Source organism: Eleutherodactylus coqui, chromosome 4 (assembly GCF_035609145.1).
Source record: "Eleutherodactylus coqui strain aEleCoq1 chromosome 4, aEleCoq1.hap1, whole genome shotgun sequence".
Classification (NCBI taxonomy): domain Eukaryota; kingdom Metazoa; phylum Chordata; class Amphibia; order Anura; family Eleutherodactylidae; genus Eleutherodactylus; species Eleutherodactylus coqui.
In genome coordinates, this window is record NC_089840.1 from 258,370,678 (window position 1) to 258,397,296 (window position 26,619).

At 47.5% G+C, this 26,619-nt stretch overlaps 1 protein-coding gene across 2 annotated transcripts in view; it reads right to left on the minus strand.

Moving 5' to 3' along the window:
- The window catches only part of CHST15 (carbohydrate sulfotransferase 15), a 53,139-nt gene that overhangs the window by 8,580 nt on the left and 17,940 nt on the right, over positions 1-26,619 (minus strand). For both annotated transcript variants that reach the window (XM_066601165.1, XM_066601164.1), the window contains exons 2-7: positions 19,075-19,229; positions 18,625-18,970; positions 7,447-7,786; positions 4,873-5,019; positions 4,632-4,788; positions 89-245 (exon numbers count right to left, since the gene is read on the minus strand). In XM_066601165.1, coding sequence (XP_066457262.1) covers positions 89-245; positions 4,632-4,788; positions 4,873-5,019; positions 7,447-7,786; positions 18,625-18,970; positions 19,075-19,208 — 1,281 coding nt within the window. In that variant the 5' untranslated portion in view covers positions 19,209-19,229. The remainder of the gene's footprint in view (positions 1-88; positions 246-4,631; positions 4,789-4,872; positions 5,020-7,446; positions 7,787-18,624; positions 18,971-19,074; positions 19,230-26,619) is intronic.

A 26,619-nucleotide genomic window follows, 5' to 3' on the forward strand; every position in this document is an offset into this window, starting at 1 on the left:
ATGCGTGGTATTCCCCAGGTACTGATTAGAACAGATGTCGGTGGCCTTGGATGTGTACACAGAGGGTCCCCGGGGGGGCGGCACTTACCGGCAGCGTGTTGCTGAAGGTGGTATTGTAAGCACAGGAACGCAGGGAAGAAGCTTGAAGGCAGCTCTCAAACATCTGCAGGGACTCGTTCACTTTGTCGTTAAAATCCTCGGCTGACTTGTTTGCAATAGCAAAGTACAGATAATCAGAATAGAGCCTGTGAGGAGAGAGAAGCGGCGTCAGAGCCGGCGGCGACTGGAAGTAAAGGAATGTTCAGAGCTTGGCAGAAATAACAAAAGTGAAGTTGGGTCAGAATCTACAGAACTGTGCAAAAGTCTTAGGCAGGTGTGAAAACAAAGCTGCAAAGTGAGAATGCTTTCAAAAATAGAAGTGCTAACCCTTTCCAATCCACTGTCTGACGTCTAAAGACATTCTGATTGAAAGCTGTACAGCTCCGATGTCGGAAGACGTCCAGCAGGGTATTCTTACTGTAGATTACTGGCCGCTCTGTTGTCAGGGGCCTCTCCAGCATGTCCCATACCGCAGTACTGGCTATAGCCAGCAGATGGCCCCATTGTATAATGGCAGAAAGAGAAAGCCCCCTAGGAAACACTGAGTCCAAAACTGGATTGCAAAGGGTTAATAGTTTATTTGTCAATTAACAAAATGCAAAATGAATGAACAAACGAGAAATTTAAATCACATCAATATTTGGTGTAACCGCCCTTCGCCTTCAAAGCCGTATCAATTCTTCTATGGATGTCGGCTTGCTCAAACCTTCTGTCTCTTCATGTAATGTCAGATGGACTCAATGATGTCACTTGCACAAAGTTAGGGATATTAAAGGATTATAGTCAGTTGTATCATTAACCAAATAGGTGCGAATGATCATTATTTTCATATGTAGGTTGAAACAGTCATTAATGGAAACAAACATCTGTGTAGGAGGCTTAAACTGGGCAAGAAACAGCTCAACTCTGCTGCAAAGGTGAGGTTGCGGAAGACAGTTTCATGTCACAGATCATACACCATGGCAAAAAACTGAGCACAGTAACAAGACACAAGGTAGTTATACTGCACAAGCAAGGTCTTACCAGGCAAAGATTTCACAGAATACTGGGGTTTTAAGATATGCCGTTCAAGCTTTTTCGAAAAAGCACAAAGAAACGGGCAATGTTGAGGACCATAGACACAGTGGTCGGCCAAGGAAAGTTAGTGCAGCAGATGAAAGACACATTAGGCTTACTTCCCTTCAAAATCTGAAGATGTCCAGCAGTGCCATCAGCTCAGAACTGGAAGAAACCAGTGGGACTGTTCAGAGAAGTCTATCCAGAAATGGTCTTCGTGGACGAATTCTGGCCAAAAAGCCATACCTTCACATAGAAACAAGGTAAAGCGACCCAACCATGCACAAAAATATAGGAATTGGGGTGCAGAAAAATGGCAGCTCTGATGAGTCAAATTGTGAAATATTTGGCTGTAACAGAAAACATAGTATGTTCGGCTGAATGAAGACAACGTCCATCTAGTTCAGCCTCTTTCAACCCCCTTGTTGATCCAGAGGAAGGCAAAAAGAGAAGCCACTTTGTTTGCAGTAGGGCTGCAGAGCGGTACAATAATGAGTGCCTGCAGGTAGCAGTGAAGCAGTAAAGAACTATTTGCAGTGTAAAGAAGAACAAGGAGTCCTGGACGTGGTGATCTTCCCCCACCACAGAGCCCTGATCTCATCATCATCGATTCTGTCTGGGATTACATGAAGAGACAGAAGGATTTGAGCAAGCAGACATCCACAGAAGATCTGTACCTAGTTCTCCAAGATGTTTGAAAACAACCTCCTTGCTGAGTTCCTTCAAAAACTGTGTGCAAGTGTACCTAGAAGTGATGCTGTTTTGAAGGCAAAGAGTGGTTACATCAAATATTGATGTGATTTAGATTTCTCTCTTGTTCATTCACTTTGCATTTTGGCAGTAGACAAACGTAAGCTATTAACGCTTCTATTTTTGAAAGCATTCTTACTTTGCAGCATTTTTTTTTACACCTGCCTAAAACCTTTGCACAGTACTGCATGTGGACATGTACCAGAATTCTTAGGTCTCATTCATACAGTTGCATCCATATTGAATTTTCCCGATATTGATCTGATACCTACGGGTGGATTCAGACGACTGTATATCGGCTCGGTTTTCACGCCGAGCCGATATACGTGTCCTTGTCTGCAGGGAGGGAGGGGGAGAGGATGGAAGAGCCAGGAGCAGGAACTGAACTCCCGCCCCTTCCCCGCCACTATTTGCAATGGGAGAGGTGGGATGGGGCGGAGCTAAGTGCCAGGACTTAGCTCCACCCCAGTCTCGCCCCCTACTATTGCATATAGTGGCAAGGGGCGGGAGCTCAGTTCCTGCTCCTGGCTCTTCCATCCTCCCCCCCCCCCTCCCTGCAGACAAGGACACGTATATCGGCTCGGCGTGAAAACGGAGCCGATATACGGTCATCTGAATCCACCCTTAATCTGCAACAGAACTCCGAGGCTGAGCCATAGATTTCTATGTGAATCCATCCATACACACGGATTCAGCTGCAGTCAATGGGGCAAATCTTCATGCAGAAGCCACACCAATAATTAACATGTACACGTCAATGCCGATTTCAGGATTGGTAAAAATTTGCGCCAAGAACTACAGCACCGATTTCCATAGTATTCAACACAATGTTAAACTGGTGCCGATTGCCCTGAGGTTTTGGATGCAGAATCCTTGCTGCAACGACACCATGTGAACAGGGCCTACTGCTTTCACGAACCTTGGATACCATATATCTTAGAAACAAGGACTTAATAGCAATATTTATATAAAGGGTTCATGACTTGGAGGCAACGGCCAAGACAAAATTTGGAAAAAAAAATTAATGGCTTGCTGCTGATTTACTGCGCTGACAAGTAATAAGTGATGACGACATCAGAGCCGCTAATTCTAGAAGTCGTAGCGTGACAAATATACTTCTCAGCACAATCTTATGACTGCCAAACTTTATGACTTGGCAGAGATTTAGCATCTAAGAGGACGGTGTAATTCCTTCCTCCAAATTAACTGCAATTGGAGAGTGTGCAGCAGCAGAGGAGGACATTGAATGGCCACTCTATTAGAGACCCCCATCTAGCCATGCGTTGGACCTGCTTTAGAACCACAGCAATTCATGATGGCATGGATTTCACTAGATGCGAATCATTCTGCGGGAGTATCGGCCCACGCGGACAGGAAGCTTCTTGCGGTGATGTTTTTGGGTTAAAAATTTTATTTTATTTTCTCCTCCCTTATTCTATATATGGGAGTGAGATTGATGGACTCTTGATGAGTCGGAAGGGTGCAGCCAGTCCACGAAATGTCACACTCTCCTAGGAGGACGTGCAAATACATGGAATTAATATAGGAATAAAGTGGTTGTAGGCACAATCCCTTTTCTTAAAGAGGCACGAGACGTGTTTCTAAACTCGACTTCTCTGTTCTTATTAAGAATTAATACAGCATATAATAGACATGTTTCGGAAGCGTTGCGCACCTTCCTCAGTATTTTAGCTGGGGATATACAGCCAGCCCTGGTGTATTCTCTTTACTGAGGAGTGGAGCACACCAATGCTGGCTGTGTGTCCCCAGCTAAAATACTGAGGAAGGGGCGCAACGGTGCCGAAACAAATCTATTATTATATGCTGGAATATTCTTAATAAAAACAGAGGAGTTGAGCTTAGAAACAGTCTTGTGCCTCTTTAAGGAAAGGGATCGCGCGCACACATACACACACACACACACACACACACACACACACACACACACACACACTCTCTCAGGGAAGCCCCGTAACCCCGCCCCCTCTCATTCCCCACTACTGTATAGGGAAATCCCTTGCGGAGAGAGGTGGAGGGAGTCCCCTACTGCCCCTCACTGCTGGGGATAGTCCCCCTCATCCCCACGAGAACTAACAGGAGTTTACAGCGGGACATTTAAAATGTGCTTCTGGGCAGCACGGTTTATATGTCCGGCTGTAAGCAGCGGGGTATTCCCTCGGTCAGCACAAATCTTCTTTTCCTGCACAGGAGTTTCCATAGACTCCTGCTCCCATAGGAGTGTATGGAAACTCCTGCGCAGCTCGCACCAAAGATAGGTCAGGTCCTATTTTTTCACGCAGCACGGACGTTAGATGCGGGCATTGTATCCACGGATGTCCTATCTTTGATTGGTGCGAGTATTTAGCGCGTCTAAAATCTCTTTATGTGAACACTTCTATAGGAAACCATTGGTTCTTATAGAAGCGCTCTATTCATGCACATCTAATGCATGAAAACAGCACTCATCTGACCGAGGCCTAAGGATGCTTTACATGTAATGATTTGTGTCATGTGTCTAGGAACCGTAATGCAAAAAAAAAGAAAAAAAACGCATGAGATTTGTCACAAATTGCTGCTGTTTCCGTACAGTTGACAATCATAAACTTCCAAATCTCCTGAGCTTCTGCTGTATGAGATCAGGATTTTTCTAAACCCCAATCACTTCTATGTAGCTACGGATAAACAGTCACTATAGAAAAGAGATGAAGAATTAACAATGGTGTAACCTCTCCACAGGGTCCCGCAGCATGACCAGGAACTTGGCCCTTGGCTGGAAAGCATGGATGAAGTCCTGGATCAGCACCGGCGGCTCCGTGTTGGTGACATTGTCATAGAAGTAGGACCAGGCGCTGTTGTCCCACATGGTGGACGCACTGGCTTCTCCTAGGAAAAAATAGATATAGTAATCCCATCGTTCCCTAGGAAAGCGTCCAAGTATCATGGTGCCGCTCCTCTGCCGTCTCCTACCTGTGAGGATCTGATCCGTCCGTCCAGAATCTAACAGGATGTCTTCATTGTGAAAGTCTTGGATTTTCTGTGCTGCCATATCAAAAAGGTCGAGGTAATCCTCCAGTGGGAACGGCTTATGGAAAGGCTCCTTTAATCTCACAATTCCTTAAGATAGAAAACATGTGATAAGACGACAACCATCCATACCATAATAGAACTACACGTGCTCAGTGCGGAGTCTTATCAAGAGTCAGCGCAAGACGTCTGCAAGATAATCCCTGGGACTAGAGCAGACGGCACAACCTTTATCAGGCCGAGATTATACCAAGGCCAACGGCATTATATAAGATGGCATGTCAACAATACTTGCCATCACTTTATGACCTCCTGGGACCACACTGATCTTGAGAATGAAGGGTATGCAGTCTTGGTTTGCAGGCCACCTCCCTTCCCTATTACACAGTGGTGCCCCTACCATTTGCTGTGAATGGGGCGGCTGCAATAAATCTTATTATTTGTATAGTGCCAACTTATTCCGCAGCGCTTTCAGGTAATTTATTACCCCCCAAGTACCCACCAAGCTGGGTACTCATTTAGCCAACGAAGTTGACCTTGAGCCGGCTACCTGAACCAAGTGGAGATTGAACTTGCAACCTTCAGGTCGTGAGCGAGAGCTTAAAACTGCATCCTCTTCATTATCAAGGTCAGAGGGGTCCCAGAGGTCAGACCCCCACCGGGCATATACTAGCATTATACAATAATTTACAAGATGGGAATAACCCTTTCGGATGTCTAAAAAGTTGGAGTTCCACTTCACTTAGAAGAAGACCATGCATGCTTGTGGCTCTCTGGGTATGTTTACACATAGTGGATTTTGGTGCGGATCCGCACCAAAATCTGCATCAAATCCCACACCATTGATGCAGTTTTTAATACAGAACTGCAGCAGATTTCGCCCTTTCAATTGAAGGGGTGAGGTTTGTCGCGAGTCCGCATCACAATCCACACCTATGCAAGGTACCCTAAAAGTGGTTTATGACAGGGTACACAGCCCTCTACCCTATAAAGTGCTAGACATAGGGTCAAGAAAGTTCCCACACATGATGGCCCCCAGGACGTCATTGTGGGCCCTATATGGCCCTGGGCCAGTGGTTGTGCACTTGCAACAAGCCTAAATGATCGGTTTGAGAGGTGCATACCATCTGTAGGCAGCGATAGATCAATAAGAAAATCAAAAAAGTTTGCACCTACATCCCAGCTTTATGCCGGGGTGCCCACGGGGCCTGATATCTCAAGAAGTACATCAGTACAGAATATGGCATATTACAATAGCAGCATTATGTGATTAAAGTATTTAAATGTATTTCACCAGTCTGTGTAGATGTTGAGAAGTAAAGAATGCTGGGAGTCTTTAAAGGGGTTGTCCGGTTGTAAACTATCGATGGCCTATCAGGGGGATAGGCCATCTATAATAGATCAGTGGGGGCCTGCCACTTGGGACCTCTGTCAATCAGCTGTTTGTTCGGTCAGTGTGCTTGTGCATTGAGCTGACTTCTGCAGGAAGCAGACAGCTCTGTTCTCAATGCAGTGGCCAGCTTTGGCATTGCAGGCTATGCTCCCATTCACTTCAATGTAAGCTAGGCCTGCAATACCAAGCCTGGCCACTGTAGTGAGTACAGAGCTGTCTGCTTCCTGCAGAAGTCAGCTCAATGCACAAGCATACAGGGCTAGTGAACAACGGATTGGCGGGTTCCCCGGCAACAGACCCCCGTTAATCTACTACTGATGACTTATCTTGCTGATAGGCTATCAGTAGTTTACAATTGGACAACCCCCTTAAACTCTGAAGCCTGCAGAATTGTGAATGCAGCTGTGTACTTTAACACAAGCCGTAATTCAGGATCGGTATAGGTAATCCAACAGGTTTACACACTTTATGTAGGTGAATGAGGTTCTCCTGGACCTTTACTATTGATGACCTTTTCTCCGGATAGGACACTAATGGTCAATCGGTGGGCATCTCTCAGTAACGCCACCAATCAACTGAGAGCTGTGCCTGCAGTATCTGCATCTGCTTCCAGCGCTGTCCACATACAGCGAGCCCAGTGATCAGCTGATCGGAGGAGATCCTGACTGGTGGACCCCCACTGATCACCTATTGATGACCTTTCCTGGGGATAGGTCATCAATTGTAAAAGTCCCTTTAATTCTGCATGCAAACATGCATCTCACTGTAAACTAAACCCGCCTTTCGATCAACTGATTGCCGGGGTAGTTGTATCTGAAGCTGGACGCACCGCAATCGGCTGTTATTGCAGTGGAAAGTAGCAGCTGACAATAAATGTTTGCACTTCATGCAGGACTGGTGACAATCTCACTTCGGCATGTTCACGGCTACCGTTAGCGATTGTCATCTTAGATATGATTTCACAAGATGACGACTTTTCCTTCCTCTTATTTACCAGCACAGCCGCCAGCGTCACTCCTCCTCCTCCTCCTCCTCCTCCTCCTCACTCTTTCCCAAGCTTCGTTAAAGGAAATGACAGTATTTGCAGTGTTAATGTCATGATGAAACACAAAGTGTCAGCTCACCGAATCGTTTCCGCGTCCACCAATGCGGCTCCTTGATAACCGAGAAGTGGACGTTGGGGTGTAGTCGTAGACGGTCGTAGAGGTCAGTAGTTCCACACTTGGGCTGCCCGATAATGTAAAAGTGAGGCAAACACCGCAGCCGATAGTAACGACTGTCCCTTACGGTAAGCCGCGACCAGAACCTTCTTCTCATGTCCTCAAATATGTTGTGTAAACGCTTGGCGTACAAAGAATAGGCGTTGGTCCCATAGGGATCACTGCTGACGTTTCCATTGTATTCATGGTACCAGCAAGGACTTTGGCACGAGTGAAGGAATTGGCGCGGTATGACAGAGAAGAGCTAGGGGGAAAGAGAACACAAAAAGTTACGGTAAAGTTTCTAAAGTTTACTTTCTGCAGACGAGACAAATCCTTCTATTCTATTCATTTCTCATCTACATTATATTCCGGAAAAGTTGAATGACACCCACTATGGCCGCCATCATACCTGCAAGAGGATTGTAACCCAACTTTTCTAGGGTCCTGAATGGGAATTTCGAATGGTAATCCAGCATTACACAATTAGGGATATATTTCACAATTATGGCATGCCAAAAAATTCCAAAATTGCAGCAAAGTCTGCATGTCACAGATCCAGACTACAGAACCCATAGAATATATGGGCCCTTAAAAGGGTTCTCCGGGACTTTTACTGTAGATGGCCATCAATAGTTGATTGGCAGGGGTGTGTCGCTCAGGATCCGTGAAGATCAGCTGTTTCCAGACACTGCATTCAGTATGGACAGTAAGCAGATAGCTCCGTCTGTATTGTAGTGGCGCAGTTTGGTACTGCAGGCACAGCTCACACTGCATTCATTGGGAGCCGTACATGCAGAACAAAACTGGCCTCAAAAACAAAAATAGCCGTACCAATTCTCTGACTACCTGATGTACAATGTGTATTAGTATGTGACCCTGCTCACCCAATGGTCAAGCAATCTAGCCTGCATTTTCAGCAAGATCTTGTGGTCATCGGCAGTCATGTATGGGGGAGGTTGTGGCCACACTGCAGTTACCGAAATGTCAAAGCGCACCCTAAAGACTAAACAAATTTGTTAGGGAGGAGGCATCATCATTCTCCCTTTGCACGTAATAAAAACAATGGCAACCACTCTTAAAGTTATACATTGGGTGCACCAAGACGTACCCCTTAAAAAATGGCTTTACCACATCTCTGACTAGCTACTGTGTATTAGTATGCATTGATAGTCTAAGTGGTAGTCACTACCTATTAATCTGACTGGCCGCTGCTGCTCACATGGACAGCACTGGTTAATCCAGTGATTGCCAACCAGGGAGCTGTGACGCCAGGGGTGGATTGCCCGTTCAGTCCACCAGAAAAAAGCTGGAGCATGAGAGGAGGATAGCCACAGCTTCCAAAGGTGCTCTCATTTATCTTCTCGTAACGCATTTAAGTTTCTGATATAACATAATCATATTAATTTGAGACATAACTGCTGAAAGCTGAAGAAGAGCAGTAATCTGCTATTTTGAGGCAATATGGATCCGGGTGGCCAGCAAGATACACTGAGCTAGACAGAATGTCGAATTAGACATATTAATGGGCTTATCTCCTAAGAACTATGCAGAAGGTAATTATAGGGCATAAAGCGTTGGTTATACTCTCTATCAACGTAACTACCTGCGACTATAAACGTTCTACCACTGGACATGACCAACATATATGGTACGTAATACCCTGATGTTGGTAGCCCAGAAAGCAGCATGGGAATGCAGATGGGTAGACTGCAAGAAGTCGTACAGGGACATAGTAAGACCTGTGGAGAATTTTTCATGCGGTCTTAGGCAGAGTTACCTGCCAACTTCCTTCAGAAAGGACCTCACAGCATGACCTCAAGCACTACATGGTTCTATGAATGTACGCTTCCCACTGCAGCATAAAAGGGCAATTTAGAGTCCTGAGAGGGAGCGTTAATAGCACCATATAATAAAGATAATAACCCTGTACGCAAGGAAGTATATATAGCCATAGACTCCAACATCGAGTAGGAAATTGACTCCTCCCGAGCTAATAGAAAGATGAGAAAACTTGATGAATTTAGAGGCTGAAATTAAGTCTTAGAAGACAGTTACAGACATAACTTTATAGTTAGAAGTAAACTTATGTACCTTCGTGAGACCCATCGGGAACCACCACGTAAAGTCATTAGGGAGTAATCCCGGTGGAAGTAGTAGACTAAATTTGGTATAGATAGGCCACCTACTGTTTTATGCAAATCCATGATATTTTTAAGAATACGTGGGCGGCGATTATTTTAAATAAAACACCTCTTTTTGTAAGGATGTTAAATCTCAAACAGGGACAGGAATGGTAAAGGTGAGAAAGAAATATAACAAGCAAAGGAGTATAACCATTTTTACAGCATTAATCCTTCCCATCCAGGAAAGATGCGGGCAATTCCAAGTAAGAAGATCACTTTTGATAGCTCTGTAGATCTTTCGGTAGTTCACGAAATAGAACTTTTCTACCAAAATCCAAAAAGTTAGCAATAATAAGTTTTTGCATTTGAAGTACAGTTAAAAAAAATTTTGCAGATTTTGTCTGATTAATTTTTAAGACCTGAAGCCTCAGAAAATCTATCCGAAATATTAAAACAATTGGGAAGAAAAGTAAGGGGTTTGGTTAAAAATACCTAATAACTCATCAGCGAATAAATTTGCCTCATACACTGTAGTGCTAATGGGAATGCCCATTGCGTTTGGGCTATGCCAAATAAGAATTATTAAAGGCTCCGTGAGAAGGGTAAAGAGGGCAGGTGAGAGAGGGCATCACTGCCGATTACCTCACCCAATAACAATAGGAGTAGCAGATCGAAGTTTAAGGTAAACAACTGGAGAAGAGTATAAGGGGCTGCAAAAAGGGGCCTGAGAATACCATTCTACGTAGTTATGTCCATCCAGGACGCGCTGGATTTGTCACCCGCAGATCTCCCACAAATGAACAAATAACAAATCAGAGATAGAACCAAAATATGGGAAAACACTGTCCATATATAACCAAACACAAGGAAGGGCCCTGCCTGAATGCAGGGCAATCGCCCCAATAAGGACATGAGGAGGGTAAAGAGGGCAGGTGAGAGAGGGCATCACTGCCTATTACCTCACCCAATAACAATAGGAGTAGCAGATCGAAGTTTAAGGTAAACAACTGGAGAAGAGTATAAGGGGCTGCAAAAAGGGGCCTGAGAATACCATTCTACGTAGTTATGTCCATCCAGGACGCGCTGGATTTGTCACCCGCAGATCTCCCACAAATGAACAAATAACAAATCAGGGATAGAATCAAAATATGGGAAAACACTGTCCATATATAACCAAACACAAGGAAGGGCCCTGCCTGAATGCAGGGCAATCGCCCCAATAAGGACAACCCTGACTGTGTACCTCGGCCCCTACTTAACCCTACATGGGAAAGGAAAAATACAAGAAAACCAAAACTAGAAATAACAAGTGATGTACTTAGCTTGAGATGCAGCCGGTAACTGAACGCTCCAGGACCTGAGCTCTGAATGCTGGCTCAGCCAGGCAGAGACTGAAAATCAACTGCAGTTCAGGTCAGTATCAGTCCAGGTTAAATAGCCCTAGAATTACTCACAAGTGCGACTAAGCACGTCACACCTAATACCACACCCACTGAGCCAACTCCAAAACCAGCACCAGACTATCAGCAAGGCAGCAATTCCAGAACTGCCACAACATCTACAAACCTGTATGTTCAAGAGACACAATTGAACGCTTTTTCAATAGCTAATGATAATACAGAAATTGTTGTTGAAGTAGTATTAGCCCAAGATATTATATCTAATACCTTGCAGATATTATCAGAGGCCTAGTGGCCTGGTACAAACATGACCTGATCTGCGTGGTCAGATTAGGTAAGAGGGTATTTAAACGTGGCCCCCAGTGTGGGAGGCCAGTATCTATATTATTAAGAAAAATGATGCAATAATTTGCCGGATGAGAAGGGTTCTTATTTGGTTTTGGGATAATTGTATTTATGGCATCCAGAAAGTCAGGAGGCATGGAGCATGAATAGGACTGCAGTAGTTAACATTATGGGGAGATAGACTGGAAAGAAATTCGTTACAATAGAAGGCTGTGAAGCCACCCGGCCCTGGAGCTTTTCCTAGTTTAGACCGTTTATCACAAGATTTCTGTTAAAGTGGGAAGACAGCTTGTGATAAAGTGGGACGATGAACTGAATCAAACAAACGGATGATGGATGGGGTACAATCCACATTGGGTTCTGTATACAAGGAATTACAGAAATTGCAAAAGGTCTCGTAAACTTTGGATGGATGAGAAGAGGAAAGTCCAGACCTAATCTGGATACTGTACACTTGGTTGATCCTCTGTCTATTCCTTAACATCTGTGATGATAACTTCTCTGGCTTATTGACCCATATATAGTAGGTGGCCTCGGTCCATCGCAACGCTTCTTCTGTTCGCTCAGATAGAATAACATCTAACTGGAGTTTAATATCCTTAAAGGGGTTGTCCCGCGGCAGCAAGTGGGTCTATACACTTCTGTATGGCCATATTAATGCACTTTGTAATGTACATTGTGCATTAATTATGAGCCATACAGAAGTTATAAGAAGTTTTTCACTTACCTGCTCCGTTGCTAGCGTCCTCGTTTCCATGGAGCCGACTAATTTTCGGCGTCTAATGGCCAAATTAGACGCGCTTGCGCAGTCCGGGTCTTCTTCTTTTCTCAATGGGGCCGCTCGTGCAGGATGCCGGCTCCGTGTAGCTCCGCCCCGTCACGTGCCGATTCCAGCCAATCAGGAGGCTGGAATCGGCAATGGAAAGCACAGAAGCCCTGCGGTCCACCGAGGGAGAAGATCCTGGCGGCCATCTTCAGCAGGTAAGTAAGAAGTCACCGGAGCGCGGGGATTCAGGTAAGCGCTGTGCGGTGTTCTTTTTTAACCCCTGCATCGGGGTTGTCTCGCGCCGAACGGGGGGGGGGGGGGGGTTGAAAAAAAAAAACCCCGTTTCGGCGTGGGACAACCCCTTTAACAGCTCTGTACCGATACAAGGAGGGGTTGTGCTGATGAGCAGTAACTAGTTTAGCTTGATTTCCAGCATCACGCTTTTAAGTAATGTGATAGACAGACCGTTGTTTCTTATATTTAAGGAGTCTATAGTGATGGTCTGTTCCAGTGGATTGGTGCATAGCCAATGTACTGCCAATATTCAAAAAGGAGTCAAAAAGTGAATCAGGAAACTACAGGCCGGTAAGTCTTACTTCTATTGTGGGTAAAATGTTTGAAGGGTTTCTAAAAGATGCTGTCCTGGAGGACCTCAAGGAAAATAGCTGTATAACTCCATATCAGGATGGGTTTATGAGAGATCACTCCTGTCAAACCAACTGATCAGCTTCTACGAGGAGGTAAATTCTAGACTGGACCGGGGAGAGTCATTGGATCTTGTGTATCTGGACTTTTCCAAAGCGTTTGATACTGTGCCGCATAAAGGTTGGTATATAAAATGAGAATGCTTGAGGTGCATCAAAAGAGGTCTAGGGGCACATGACAAAAACATTGTTCTTCCTCCTTACAAGTCACTAGTCAGACCACACATGGCATATTGTCTACAATTTTGGACACCGGTATTCAAGAAGGACTTATCACAGCTTGAGCAAGTTCAAAGGCGGGCAACTCAAGTACTAAACAAACTGGGAGGACTACAATCCAGTGAGGTAGTTAAACTTGGGGTTATTTAGTTTAGAAAAGAAGATAGCTGAGTGGCGACCTAATAACTATGTATAAATATATCAGGGGACAATACCGAGATCTCTCCCATCATCTATTTATACCCAGGACTGTAACAAGGGGACATCCTCTACGCCTAGAGAAAACAAGGTTTCTACACCAACATAGAAGAGGGTTCTTTACTGTAAGAGTAGTGAGACTATGGAACGCTCTGCCTGAGGGCGTGGTGGTGGCAAATTTGATATAAGAGTTCAAGAGGGGCCTGGACGTCTTTCTTGAGTGTAATAATATTATGTAATATTCAGTTATGAATTCAGAAGGGTTGGTGATCCAGGGAAGGATTTTTTTTCCTTAAACGAAGAAAATTGGCATCTACCTCATTGGGTTTTTTGCCTTCCTCTGGATCAACATTGTGGGAGTAATAAGCTAAATTTAGATGGACATATGTCTTTTTTGCCCTAACATACTATGCTACTTGGATTCTGGTGCAATTTTTATTTAAAGGGTAACGCAACATCAAAGCAGGTACATCAAAAGATGTAGTGTTCAGAATTGTACATGACACAAAAATATCTGCACAAAAGAGGAAAATGAATACAGAAGCAGTCCGTGCAGCTTTATGCTATTGTAGCAAGTATTTGTATTGCTTCCTTTTTTTGGAGCCTTTTCAGTCATGCATACTTTTGGAACACCACATCTTTTGATGTACCTGTTTTGATGTCGTGTTACCCTTTGAACCCGGACTGTACTTCATTATAGGCTCTGAGGTTTTGGCTATTTCAGTCTTGACTTGCACATATGTCTTGTGGAGTACCAGGCTTCAGGGATTTGACTGATGTTTTGTTCTACATACACTCATTGTAAAAAAAAACAATCCAGGAGGTGAAAAAAATCTAGAAGAAGTTGTCAGATTCGAATGAAACTGTGTGATTGTAATGTTGATATAAGTAAGTAATTACAATATCAGAGCAAAAGGATTAAAGGGGTTCTGACATCAAAAAAAAAAAAATGTACTCACCTTGCCTGGCCTGGCCCAATCGCCAGGCATGTCCCCTCCAGCCGGCATCTTCTTCTGTGCCTTTAAAGCAGAGCAGGAGCGGTCAAAAAGACCGCTTCCTGCTCTGGTCCGTCCGTCAGGCACTTCCGAGGTCAACGGACGGACCGCCACAGCAAGCACGTCACAAGCAGTGCTTGCTGTGGGCGGCCCGTCCGTCTGGCTGAACTCCGGAGTGCTGCGCATGCGCAGTGGAGACGCAGCCCGTCCTGACTCCTGTCAGAGGGCACCTCTCCACTGCACATGCGCGCGATCCCGGAGCGGCGCGGCTCGTGCAGACAGAAGAGGAGGAGCAGCGCCTGCCGGGAGATGACCCCCCCGATGTCAACAACAACAGAAGAACAGGTAAGTGTTATCTTTTTATGCTTTAGCAGCCATTAAACCATGGGTTCCCTGTGTCCATTAGGCAGACCAGGGAACAATGGCTGCTAAAGCATAAAAACATTATTCATGTCAGAACCCCTTTAATAATTGCAGAAAACTGACCCCTGGAAGGAAGGCTCTAGTACTCTGTTGTACTGTCTCTAGCTTGGATACAAGATGTGATACAGGCAAGCATGGAGGCTCTAGTACCCTGTTGTACCGCCTCTAGCTTGGAAACTAGATGTGATATGGGTGGGCATGGAGGCTATAGTACCCTGTTGTACCGCCTCTAGCTTGGATACAAGATGTGATACGGGCAGGCATGGAGGCTCTAGTACCCTGTTGTACCGCCTCTAGCTTGGATACAAGATGTGATACGGATGGTCATGGTTGCTCTAGTACCCTGTTGTACCGCCTCTAGCTTGGATACAAGATGTGATACGGGCAAGCATGGAGGCTCTAGTACCCTGTTGTACCGCCTCTAGCTTGGATACAAGATGTGATATAAGCGGGCACCGAGGCGCTAGTACCCTGTTGTGCCGCCTCTAGCTTGGATACAAGATGTGATACGGGCAAGCATGGAGGCTCTAGTACCCTGTTGTACCGCCTCTAGCTTGGATACAAGATGTGATATAAGCGGGCACCGAGGCGCTAGTACCCTGTTGTGCCGCCTCTAGCTTGGATACAAGATGTGATATGGGCGGGCATGGAGGCTCTAATACCCTGTTGTACAGCCTCTAGCTTGGATACAAGATGTGATATGGGTGGGCATGGAGGCTCTAGTACCCTGTTGTACAGTCTCTAGCTTGGCTACAAGATATGATATGGGCAGGCATGGGGGCTCTAGTACCGTTGTACCGCCTCTAGCTTGGATACAAGATGTGATATGGGCAGGCATGGGGGCTCTAGTACCGTTGTACCGCCTCTAGCTTGCATACAAGCTGTGTTACGGAGGGCATGGAGGCTCTAATATCCTGTTGTACCGCCTCCAGCTTGGATACAAGATGTGATAAAGGCGTGTATGGAGGCTCTAGTACCCTGTTGTACCGCTTCTAGCTGGGATACAAGATGTGATATGGATGGGAATGGAGGCTCTAGTATCCTGTTGGGCCGCCTCTAGCTTGGATACAAGATGTGATACGGGCGGGCAAGGAGGCATACAGGTTCCATATGGTATTCTGCGGCATATCAATCCACATTGGCTGTTACTGAGACTCTTGATCGCGGAAACTCGTAGGCTGTAGAAGTTCTATTGGAGACAAATCTGGAGACGGAACAGGATACAGAAGTGTGACAACGTTGTGGGGGCTCCTGTGACCCCCTTGTGTCTGCGGCCGAGCAATATCCTGCTGGAAGCCGCCATGAGAGGAATACATGTGGCTGCAGGATGTCCTGAAAATATTGCTGAGCGGTCATTGTCCCTCGTACCACCACTAGGGGTGACGGACTGTGGTATGTGATGGCTTCCCAGACCATTACACCAGCAGGGGCAGTGTGCCGCTCCACAGCAAAGGCAGGATTGTGGCATTCACCCCGAGGTCTCCAGACAGGAACACTGCCGTCGTCAGTACCCAAACTAAGTCTGGATTCACCACTGAAGACAACCCGATTCCAGTTTGTAGCGTCCAGTTTAGTTGTTCACGACACCACTGTAAATGGAGGCAACAGTGGGCATCAAAGGCCGTACATGTAATGGGCGCCGTGAGACTAAGGCTTAATGTCTACGGGGAAAATCAGGTCTGCCGCGGATTCTCCATGCAGAATCCCGCAGCGGGTCCCTCCTGCCCCGCGGACATGAGGCTGGAAATAAGAATAAAACTGTTGCGTTTTTTTTCCCGCACGCGGATTCGCACCCGAAGGGGAAAATGACATCCACAGGCATTTAACTACCTGCGGGTGTCCAATGCATCCCTATGGGGCGCAGATCCGCGTGCGGGAGAAACGCTGTGGATTTTAAATATTTATTATCCCGAGGCCTTAATGTCCTTCAGGTAAGCACCTGGAAATGGTTCAGATAGACACAGGGGTGTAACAATGGTGTCACCTGTCTCTGGATGACGGACAACCTAACAGTTGGAGCTGCTCCTGCTTGTTGGGCAATCAGATGCTCCTCTCTACTGGTGGTCTGTCGGGGGGTCCTGAGGCCGGTCGCCTTGTGTGCCCTCACACACCCACTGGTCCCAACATCCCCTAACAGTCTGGTCAGACGCTCCTCTCTACTGGCGTTCTATCGGCGGGTCCTGAGCCCGGTCACCTTGTATGCCCTCAAACACCCACTGGTCCCAACACCACCTAACAGTCTGGTCAGACGCTCCTCTCTACTGGTGGTCTGTCGGGGGTCCTGAGCCCGGTCACCTTGTGTGCCCTCATCCACTGGTCTCAACACCGCCTAACAGTCTGGTCAGATGCTCCTCTCTACTGTTAGTCTGCAGGGGCATCCTGAGCCGGTCACCTTGTGTGCCCCCATCCACTGGTCCCAACATCCCCTAACAGTCTGGTCAGACGCTCCTCTCTATTGATGGTCTGTAGGGGGCGTCCTGAGCCCGGTCACCTTGTGTGCCCTCACACAGCCACTGGTCCCAACACCTCCTAACAGTCTGGTCAGATGCTCCTCTATACTAGAGGTCGGGGGTTCTGAGCCCGGTCAACCTCTGTGCCCCCATCTACTAGTTCCAACACCCCTTAACAGTCTGGTCAGAAAGGCCGGTGGGGGACAATTCATCAATACGGCCATCCACCTTCCCGCATCCCAATAATGCGCCCCTCTTAGACTCTGGTAACGGGGTGAAATCTCTTTGATTGTGTCGAAGAAGCGTCTAGTGGTCAACAAGCTCTACAATTCTTACATATGTCGATAAAACAATAGTAAGTCACCTTTACAGCATTGGAAACAATATCTGGATCCTGCAAAAAGATTGCTTGAGAAGCCACACTATCAGAAAAGGTCTTCCTGATGCACACCTGCAGGGAAAGCGTCGTCCACCAACATTCTGCATGTTGTATATTTTACAGGTGAAGCGATAACATACCACGAGTTACAAATTCTCATTCATCATTTAAGGGTGCTTTCAAGCTAGCGGAATAATTCTGCACCAAAACCCACATGCAGACATCTGGGGTATTGCAGTGGAATTCCATAGCTGCAGAATAAGCCGCGTCTTTCATTGCATCTTGGTGGGAGGACGACAGGTATGTAGTAAGCTTGTTGTTACATGTTATTAAATACGAGTCTTTTTTGTTGTAACAGATTCTGCATTGACAAAAAGCAATAATGACACCACGATGCGTGCAAATGGGATTTTGAAATTCCTATTCACACTATGTGGGCAGAACGACCCCGTTAGTCGCACATTCCACGATATTGAGATTTCACCATTGCTATTGAATATTTGTGCATGATTAAAATCCTTTGATGGGGCATCTTATGGTTCTATGTGATTTTGTATGTTTCCTAATCTTGGTGTATGATGCGAAGAATGTTCAATGGAAGACGTCTTCATCATACACCAAGATTAGGAAACGTACGAAATCACTGAGAACCATAGGATGCCCCATCAAAGGATTTTAATCCCATGCACAAATATGATAATCATGGACCATTGACCCGTTCACTGCTTAGCTCCTTATCAGATTCATTATTAATGACTACTACGCTTGGTAATTAAGCTGATGCTTAGAACATTCCCCAGATAGAGCTAATGAAGGCTTTACCGTAAGAGCTCTGTGAGATTAAATGGGATGTCTGGCGGAGGAGCATTTTGTAGTAGGTCGGGCAGGAGGAATCTTCAAGTGATTGTCCAATAACCTTCTAATTGCAGCAATGCTGCCTTCCAAAAGGTGGCACTGTAGAGGTATTGTTCCATCTCCCTTATCTGCATATTACCCAGAGGAGCATGAATGGCCTTAAAAGTCTTCTCATTGACTTACCTTCTAGACGCTCTCCCTAAGGAGAAAAGATAGCGTTCTTGAATAAGTTTCTGTACTTACATGAGGCTCATATTGCTCCAGTTCTGCTGCGGTTGGGATCCGCCGGGGCGTTAGATGGAGCTCTCCTTTATCCAGGAAGGAATTCCCTATGTGCGGAGTGGTGTAGGTAAGGTTTATGTTACACTCCTTAATGGCTTGAGCGACCTCCTTTGGTCTTTCTGTACCAGATTGGTTGGAGTTGAAAGCAAAGTCTCTTGAGAAGGAGGCAGAGAGCATCTGGATCAGATCCGATCGCCCTCCCGAAAGTGCGTAAGATGCAATCACCAATAAAGTGATTATGACAGCCAGAAGCAAACTGCACAAGGTCCTTCTGCCAAATCTCTTCCAGAGTCTCCACTGGCTGCTCCTGTGTGGAAGCATGCCCATCGCCGGAGACTTAGTACGTTGTACAGCAGTTAATTTTGCAACTCATAAGACACTGAGACGTCCACATCGCAGCCTGAACCTCACCTGGCATAGCAGTACCTAAGAGCAGCAATGACAATGAGGGGGCATGACAGGCAGCAGGTCTCTTCAGGTGTGCCACCACTTCTGCTGGGTGACTGGGGACTGTAGCCTGTATCAGAAGTATGGTGGCTCTTCATTGTTCCCAAACTGTAAATGCCCTGTAAGAGGAACAAAAAAGAAAAAAAAAAAACATGCAGAGGTCAGCAATGTGGGAGTATTTGGACACGTACCAACCCAGTCAGTATCATTTCCCTCAACTGCAAATGCCACAAGTATTTTATTCATCATGTGGTAATAGATGACCTGGGTTACTAAAATTTCGTAACATGAGCAATGTGCCCTCTGCTTCGACTTTAGATACAATATTTCCTTCCAGCTTCCCCACAAATACAAGATCATGCATAAGCATAAATAAAACCGGAAAAGTTCTACAACTTTCTAACATACTTTGTGCTTCAATTCTTTACTGTTTTCTAGATATTAATATAGTTTGTTGTCAGAATAGAATATTCTTAGACAATGCTCTGTGAGCTAAATACATCAGCAGCAGCTGTACAAATCCCACTGCTAGTTTGCCACAATGTATAATTGTGGAGTTCCGGCTGTTCAGCTCACAGAGCGAACTAGTACAGAGATTTATGCAGCTGATGTACTTAGCTCACAGAGCATTGTCTAGACCGGATACAAGTGTATCTACGTCTAGCTGTGTAGGGGGTTTGTAGGCTGTGCATTTAACATGAGTGTTCTGATTCACTTACAGCTGTGTTGAAACCGGTGAGAAATTCAAACACTAAAGGGGAAAATACACATTGAGCAGCATTTTATACATTGGTTTATTTCCCCCTTAGACTACCCACACACGGGTGAGAATATTGCGCTCACCAACGTGTGCTTTCCTGCTGAGAAGTAGATACAATTGTAACCAGTCTAGAAAATGCTCTGTGAGCTAAACAGCTGGATTGCAGACTGATACATTGTGGCAAAGTAGCAGAGATTTGTGCAGCTGCTGCTGCTGTGTTTAACTCACAGAGCATTGTCTAGACTGGATATAATTGTATCTACTTCTCGGCTGAGAGCAGGACAAGCTGTATACAGAGTTTGCGATACAAGGTCTCCCACTGAAAACAATGGGAGAAACTCAGTGATCCTCTGCCGCGGCTGATGTGAGGCGGTTTTGAAACAAAAACACCTCCCATCCGCAGGGAAAATAAATGTTGGTAAGCGCGATATCGGGCTGTGAGTGCACAGCCTACAAATCCTGTACACAGCTAGTTAGTACTGCTCTCAGCTAGGAAGTAGATACATTTGTATCCACTCCAGACAATGCTCTGTGAGCTGAAGGCCGCCTGCACAAGGGTGGGTCGGATTCCGCATGGGTGATTCTGCAGCGGAATCCGACACTGTGGCCGGCCGGTGACCACCGTGTAACTGTCCACAGTCTTCTGTATTTGTACTGCGGATGTGCCGGCTGTCGTACATGTGCAGTACAGATTATGCCACGCCGTCGCTAGGCGATAATGCGGATCATTGATTTCAATGGGAGCCGTCCACACAGAATCCGCCTCAAAAGAGGGCATGCTGCGATTTTTCCCAGTGAGAAGAAAAGCGCAATTGATTTCTGCTCGTGAGCAGGCAAAAACGATTTTCCATAGCATGCTATTGGCGGTACTTGCTGGGGAATCCGGAGGCAGACTCTCGCTCCGGTTTCTGCAATGCAAATCCGGCAGTGTACAGGCGGCCAAATACATTACCTGCACAAATCTCTCTGCTAGTTTGCTACAATGCATCAGTCTACAGTACAGCTGTTTAGCTCACAGAGCATTGTCAAGACAGGATACAACTGAGGAGTGGATACAGTTGCATCAAGTCTATACAATGCCCTGTGAGCTTAACGAACTTAACTCCAGAATTATACATTATATCAAAACTAGCAAAGAGATTTGTGCAGCTGCTGCTGCTGTGTTTAGCTCACAGAGCATTGTTTAGACCAGATACAATTATATCTACTTCTCAGCTGAGAGCAGGACAAGCTGTATACAGGGTTCGCAAACTAAAATGTTGAAACACTAAAGGGAAAATATATACAGACCAGAATTTTACATGTTTGTCTAAGTAAAGACTTAAGTGGAGTGAAGTGCGCCAAATTAGAAGGCTAGCATCTCTTAATATCTTTGGCATATGTCTGGCCAGTTGGTGCTCCAGAATGTGAAATCTATGCCAGCTATGAGTTGGCGTGGATTTCCACTGTAATTTATGTTGGTTTCTGATGCAAATTACATTAAATACAACAGGCTGTAGAAAGGCCACACCCCCTTTTCATTAAGCCCTACCCACTTTTAGAAAAGTGGAGAGTCGGGAACAAAAAGGACAAAAAGCTGCAAGTTTCTGCTCAAGTATGACTTGTGCAAAAGTTTGCAACTTTTTAACGCTTAAATTCCGGCACAGCCAGCTGGATAAAAGACGCATTATACTTAACCCTTTCCAATCCACTGTCTGACGTCTAAAGACATTATGATTGAAGGCTGTACAGCTCCGATATCAGAAGACGTCCGGCAGGGTATTCTTACTGTAGATTACTGGCCGCTCTGTTGTCGGGGGGCCTCTTCAGAATGTCACATAGTGCAGTACTTGCTATAGCCAGCAGATGGCGCCATTGTATAATGGTAAAAAAAGAAAGCCCCCTAGGAAACCCTGAAACTAAAATTGGATTGCAAAGGGTTAAATGTTACTAATGGGGTCCCAACGCTGAGCATGTAGTTTGTCATAATAACCTTTTTTTGAATGTTTTATTCGGATAGACGTATCACGCAAGCGGTGGATTTCGAATTGTTGGTTTTGAAAAGGGGGGTTGCTATACTACAAAACCTCTTGCATTGCAACAATAAAACGGAAGCGCTTGGAAACGTCAATTACGGCCACTTTTTTAACACTGCGTTATACAGCGTGAGCGTTTGCCTGCGTTTCTACTGCATACTTTGCGCAGTAACAATGCAGGCAAAGCAAGCTGATGACATCACCATTTCCCCCCCTCCCAGTGGAATAGTAAGCAGCATTTTACAGAGTTTTTTTAAACACTCGCCATTCATTTCAATGGGCGATGCAAGGCGTCAAAAACACGCAGAACGTCCCCAAATAAAACATACAGAAGCCCCATTGAAATGACTCTGTGTACGGCCGCATCACGTAGTGTGTATGACTGCGTATTGACGCAGGCGGTCATGCGCAGTAAAGCTTTTTATGTTTGTTGATACATTTCCCCCGCAGCCCATACACAATGGAGTTGCGTATAGGCTGTGGGTATATCTGTGACCACAGAGTACATGCTGCATTCTATTTTCCGTGAACGGATTACACAATTCCGACCGCAGATTAAACGCTTGCAGGATCCGCAATTTAAATCCAGTCGTGTGAGACCGGCCCAAGTATTTCTCAATGTCCTATTCTCCGATGCATCCTCATATTAATAATTAGGCACACCTGATTAAGGCCGGCTGCACACGGATGAATTTCCGCCGCGTAATTCGCGGCGGAAATCCGCTGCATTGCCCGCAGCTATTAGGTTCTATTGAACCTAATAGCTCAGGGCTCACGGTGTGGAATTCCACCGCGGAATTCCGCACTGTGAAATCTCCCGTCCTCACCCGCTGCATGCTCTATTTGCCGCGGGTATACGCGCGGACGGCTTCCATTGCAGTCAATGGAAGCCGTCCGTTCACGCTATCTTCCGCTGTAGCACAGCGGAAGATAGCGTGAAATCGCCTCTCCGCCTACCGCTGGCCGCGTCATGTGACGTGGCCGGCGTGTCACATGACGCTGCGGCGCGTCACGCTCAAGCGTCATGCGGGAGCGAGGACGCCGGATCCGCAGGTAAGTATGGGGTCTCTGGGGGGCGCCGTGACGGGCTCCGCTGCGGAGCCCGTCTTGGCTGTGTGCAGCCGGCCTAATACGGATACGACGCCCCTTGAGTATCGGCTAAATCAGCTATGCAGAAAGATAGGACGTGCTTGGATTTTCAAATATCGCAACATCGCATGAGCGAAAACACCGCAAACGGGAGTGAAAGCATTGAAAAGCACGGGTTTCATAATTCTGCGTTTTCACTCACTCTCACATCGCTCAAAAATTGCACAATTTTCTCGCAAGTGTGAAGGCAACCTGAGGGCTCCTTCACACCGGCGATCGCGATCTCGCCGCAAGTAAATCGCAGCAATATCACAATTTTGCCCATGAGACGTCTGATTGTCAGTGCTGCTTGTTCTTGCAAAAACATGGCTGCCGCTTGCGATTTTCTTGCGAGAAAGACAATCGGACTTTCTAATGTTAAAAACGCATCGCACGACAATTTCATGTTCGGGCGTTGCAATAAAATGAAGGCTCCATAGGGAAACATGGGCGATAAAAAAGAGCAAAACGCAGAAAGATAGGGCATGGCAGGATTTTTTTTCCCGCCACATCGCATGAGCAAAAACATCACAATTGCGAAGGAAACCATTGAAAAGTAGATCAGACCGAAAGCAGTGATAAATGGGCGAAAAAGTCAAACGTAAGTTTATAAGGACTCATATTCAGGCTGGGTTCACACTGGGCGTATTCCCGCCGGAAATCCCGCGGTTTGGCCGCAGCAAAAACCGCAAGATTTCCGCGCGGGAGACCCGCGGTGGAAAAACCCGCGGCGGCTTTGAAGCGGCCCGGCCGCTCGCTCTTTCGCTGCGGCCAGCGCTCCCATAGAGGAGAGCGCAGCCGCGGCGGAAACAAAAGATAAATACACATGCTGCATCTTCTGAAACCGCGGCTGCGGCCGCCGCAGCCGCGGTTCCAGCCTGACTTACCGCAGCGGATTGGCTGTTCCGTGTGGATGAGATTTCTGAGAAATCTCGTCCACATGGCTGGCTAATCCCGAGATTAGCGGCCGCGGGCGGATTTGCCGCTGTGAAATTCCGCACGGAATTTCCGCGGCAAATCCGCCCTGTGTGAACCCAGCCTAAATGTCACTACCCATCCGCCATGTTAACCCTTGGTTATTTTTTAGCCTTACCCCATCAGACTTGCCTTACAGCGGCGCAGCGAAGGAACGCACCTTCTCTCATTGAGACGTACGTGGACGCCAGCGCAGAAGGCTGCGAGTCGGATTCAGCGCGGAGCCTATGAATATTTCACAGTCCTGGCACACGCATGAAGTCACAGAGAAGCTGTTTTTACCAGATCTGCTCACAGACGGTTCGTCAAGCAGAAGGAATCTGAGCTGACGGTCTCCGACCTCTTCTCGGGCGCGATGCTCCCAGCGGCAGGCGCACAACTGCCACTCCTAGGACTTCAGTCCTCCTCGCTTGGCAAACAAACCCTCCATATTTTGGAGCAGAGTCATTTACGGAAAGCCATCACACGGGGCAGATGAGAAGAATGCCATAATCTGATTTAATTTGCCTCCTTTCATCATTTAACTAGCCCCGCTGCTATTTAATAGGCACCATTCCAGTTAATTAAATGTCTCCCAGCAAGGATTTAACAGCAGTAAGCGACTGAGGAATTGTAAAACGGAGTAAACCAACGCCAATTACACTGATGAGAGCGCGAACGGCGAGGCAGACAGACGTACGAGCGAGCAGTTTAATAGCGAACAGTTTCCATTCACCGTGCTCGTAGAAATGTAGCAGAGCCCAGTCAGATAGCCGGAGAGACGCAGCAGAGCCCAGTCAGATAGCCGGACAGACGCAGCAGAGCCCAGTCAGATAGCCGGAGAGACGCAGCAGAGCCCAGTCAGATAGCCGGAGAGACGCAGCAGAGCCCAGTCAGATAGCCGGAGAGACGCAGCAGAGCCCAGTCAGATAGCCGGAGAGACGCAGCAGAGCCCAGTCAGATAGCCAGAGAGACGCAGCAGAGCCCAGTCAGATAGCCGGAGAGACGCAGCAGAGCCCAGTCAGATAGCCAGAGAGACGCAGCAGAGCCCAGTCAGATAGCCGGAGAGACGCAGCAGAGCCCAGTCAGATAGCCGGAGAGACGCAGCAGAGCCCAGTCAGATAGCCGGAGAGACGCAGCAGAGCCCAGTCAGATAGCCGGAGAGACGCAGCAGAGCCCAGTCAGATAGCCGGAGAGACGCAGCAGAGCCCAGTCCGATAGCCGGAGAGACGCAGCAGAGCCCAGTCCGATAGCCGGAGAGACGCAGCAGAGCCCAGTCAGATAGCCGGAGAGACGCAGCAGAGCCCAGTCAGATAGCCGGAGAGACGCAGCAGAGCCCAGTCAGATAGCCGGAGAGACGCAGCAGAGCCCAGTCAGATAGCCGGAGAGACGCAGCAGAGCCCAGTCAGATAGCCGAAAAGACGCAGCAGAGCCCAGTCAGATAGCCGGACAGACGCAGCAGAGCCCAGTCAGATAGCCGGACGGACGCAGCAGAGCCCAGTCAGATAGCCGGACGGACGCAGCAGAGCCCAGTCAGATAGCCGGACGGACGCAGCAGAGCCCAGTCAGATAGCCGGACGGACGCAGCAGAGCCCAGTCAGATAGCCGGACGGACGCAGCAGAGCCCAGTCAGATAGCCGGACGGACGCAGCAGAGCCCAGTCAGATAGCCGGACGGACGCAGCAGAGCCCAGTCTGATACCCGGACGGACGCAGCAGAGCCCAGTCTGATACCCGGACGGACGCAGCAGAGCCCAGTCAGATACCCGGACGGACGCAGCAGAGCCCAGTCTGATGCCCGGACGGACGCAGCAGAGCCCAGTCTGATGCCCGGACGGACGCAGCAGAGCCCAGTCTGATGCCCGGACGGACGCAGCAGAGCCCAGTCTGATGCCCGGACGGACGCAGCAGAGCCCAGTCTGATGCCCGGACGGACGCAGCAGAGCCCAGTCTGATGCCCGGACGGACGCAGCAGAGCTCAGTCTGATGCCCGGACAGACGCAGCAGAGCTCAGTCTGATGCCCGGACAGACGCAGCAGAGCTCAGTCTGATGCCCGGACAGACGCAGCAGAGCTCAGTCTGATGCCCGGACAGACGCAGCAGAGCTCAGTCTGATGCCCGGACAGACGCAGCAGAGCTCAGTCTGATGCCCGGACAGACGCAGCAGAGCTCAGTCTGATGCCCGGACAGACGCAGCAGAGCTCAGTCTGATGCCCGGACAGACGCAGAAGAGCTCAGTCTGATGCCCGGACAGACGCAGCAGAGCTCAGTCTGATGCCCGGACAGACGCAGCAGAGCTCAGTCTGATGCCCGGACAGACGCAGCAGAGCTCAGTCTGATGCCCGGACAGACGCAGCAGAGCTCAGTCTGATGCCCGGACAGACGCAGCAGAGCTCAGTCTGATGCCCGGACAGACACAGCAGAGCCCAGTCAGATAGCCGGACAGACGCAGCAGAGCCCAGTCAGATAGCCGGAGAGACGCAGCAGAGCTCAGTCAGATAGCCGGAGAGACGCAGCAGAGCTCAGTCAGATAGCCAGAGAGACGCAGCAGAGCCCAGTCAGATAGCCGGAGAGACGCAGCAGAGCCCAGTCAGATAGCCGGAGAGACGCAGCAGAGCCCAGTCAGATAGCCGGAGAGACGCAGCAGAGCCCA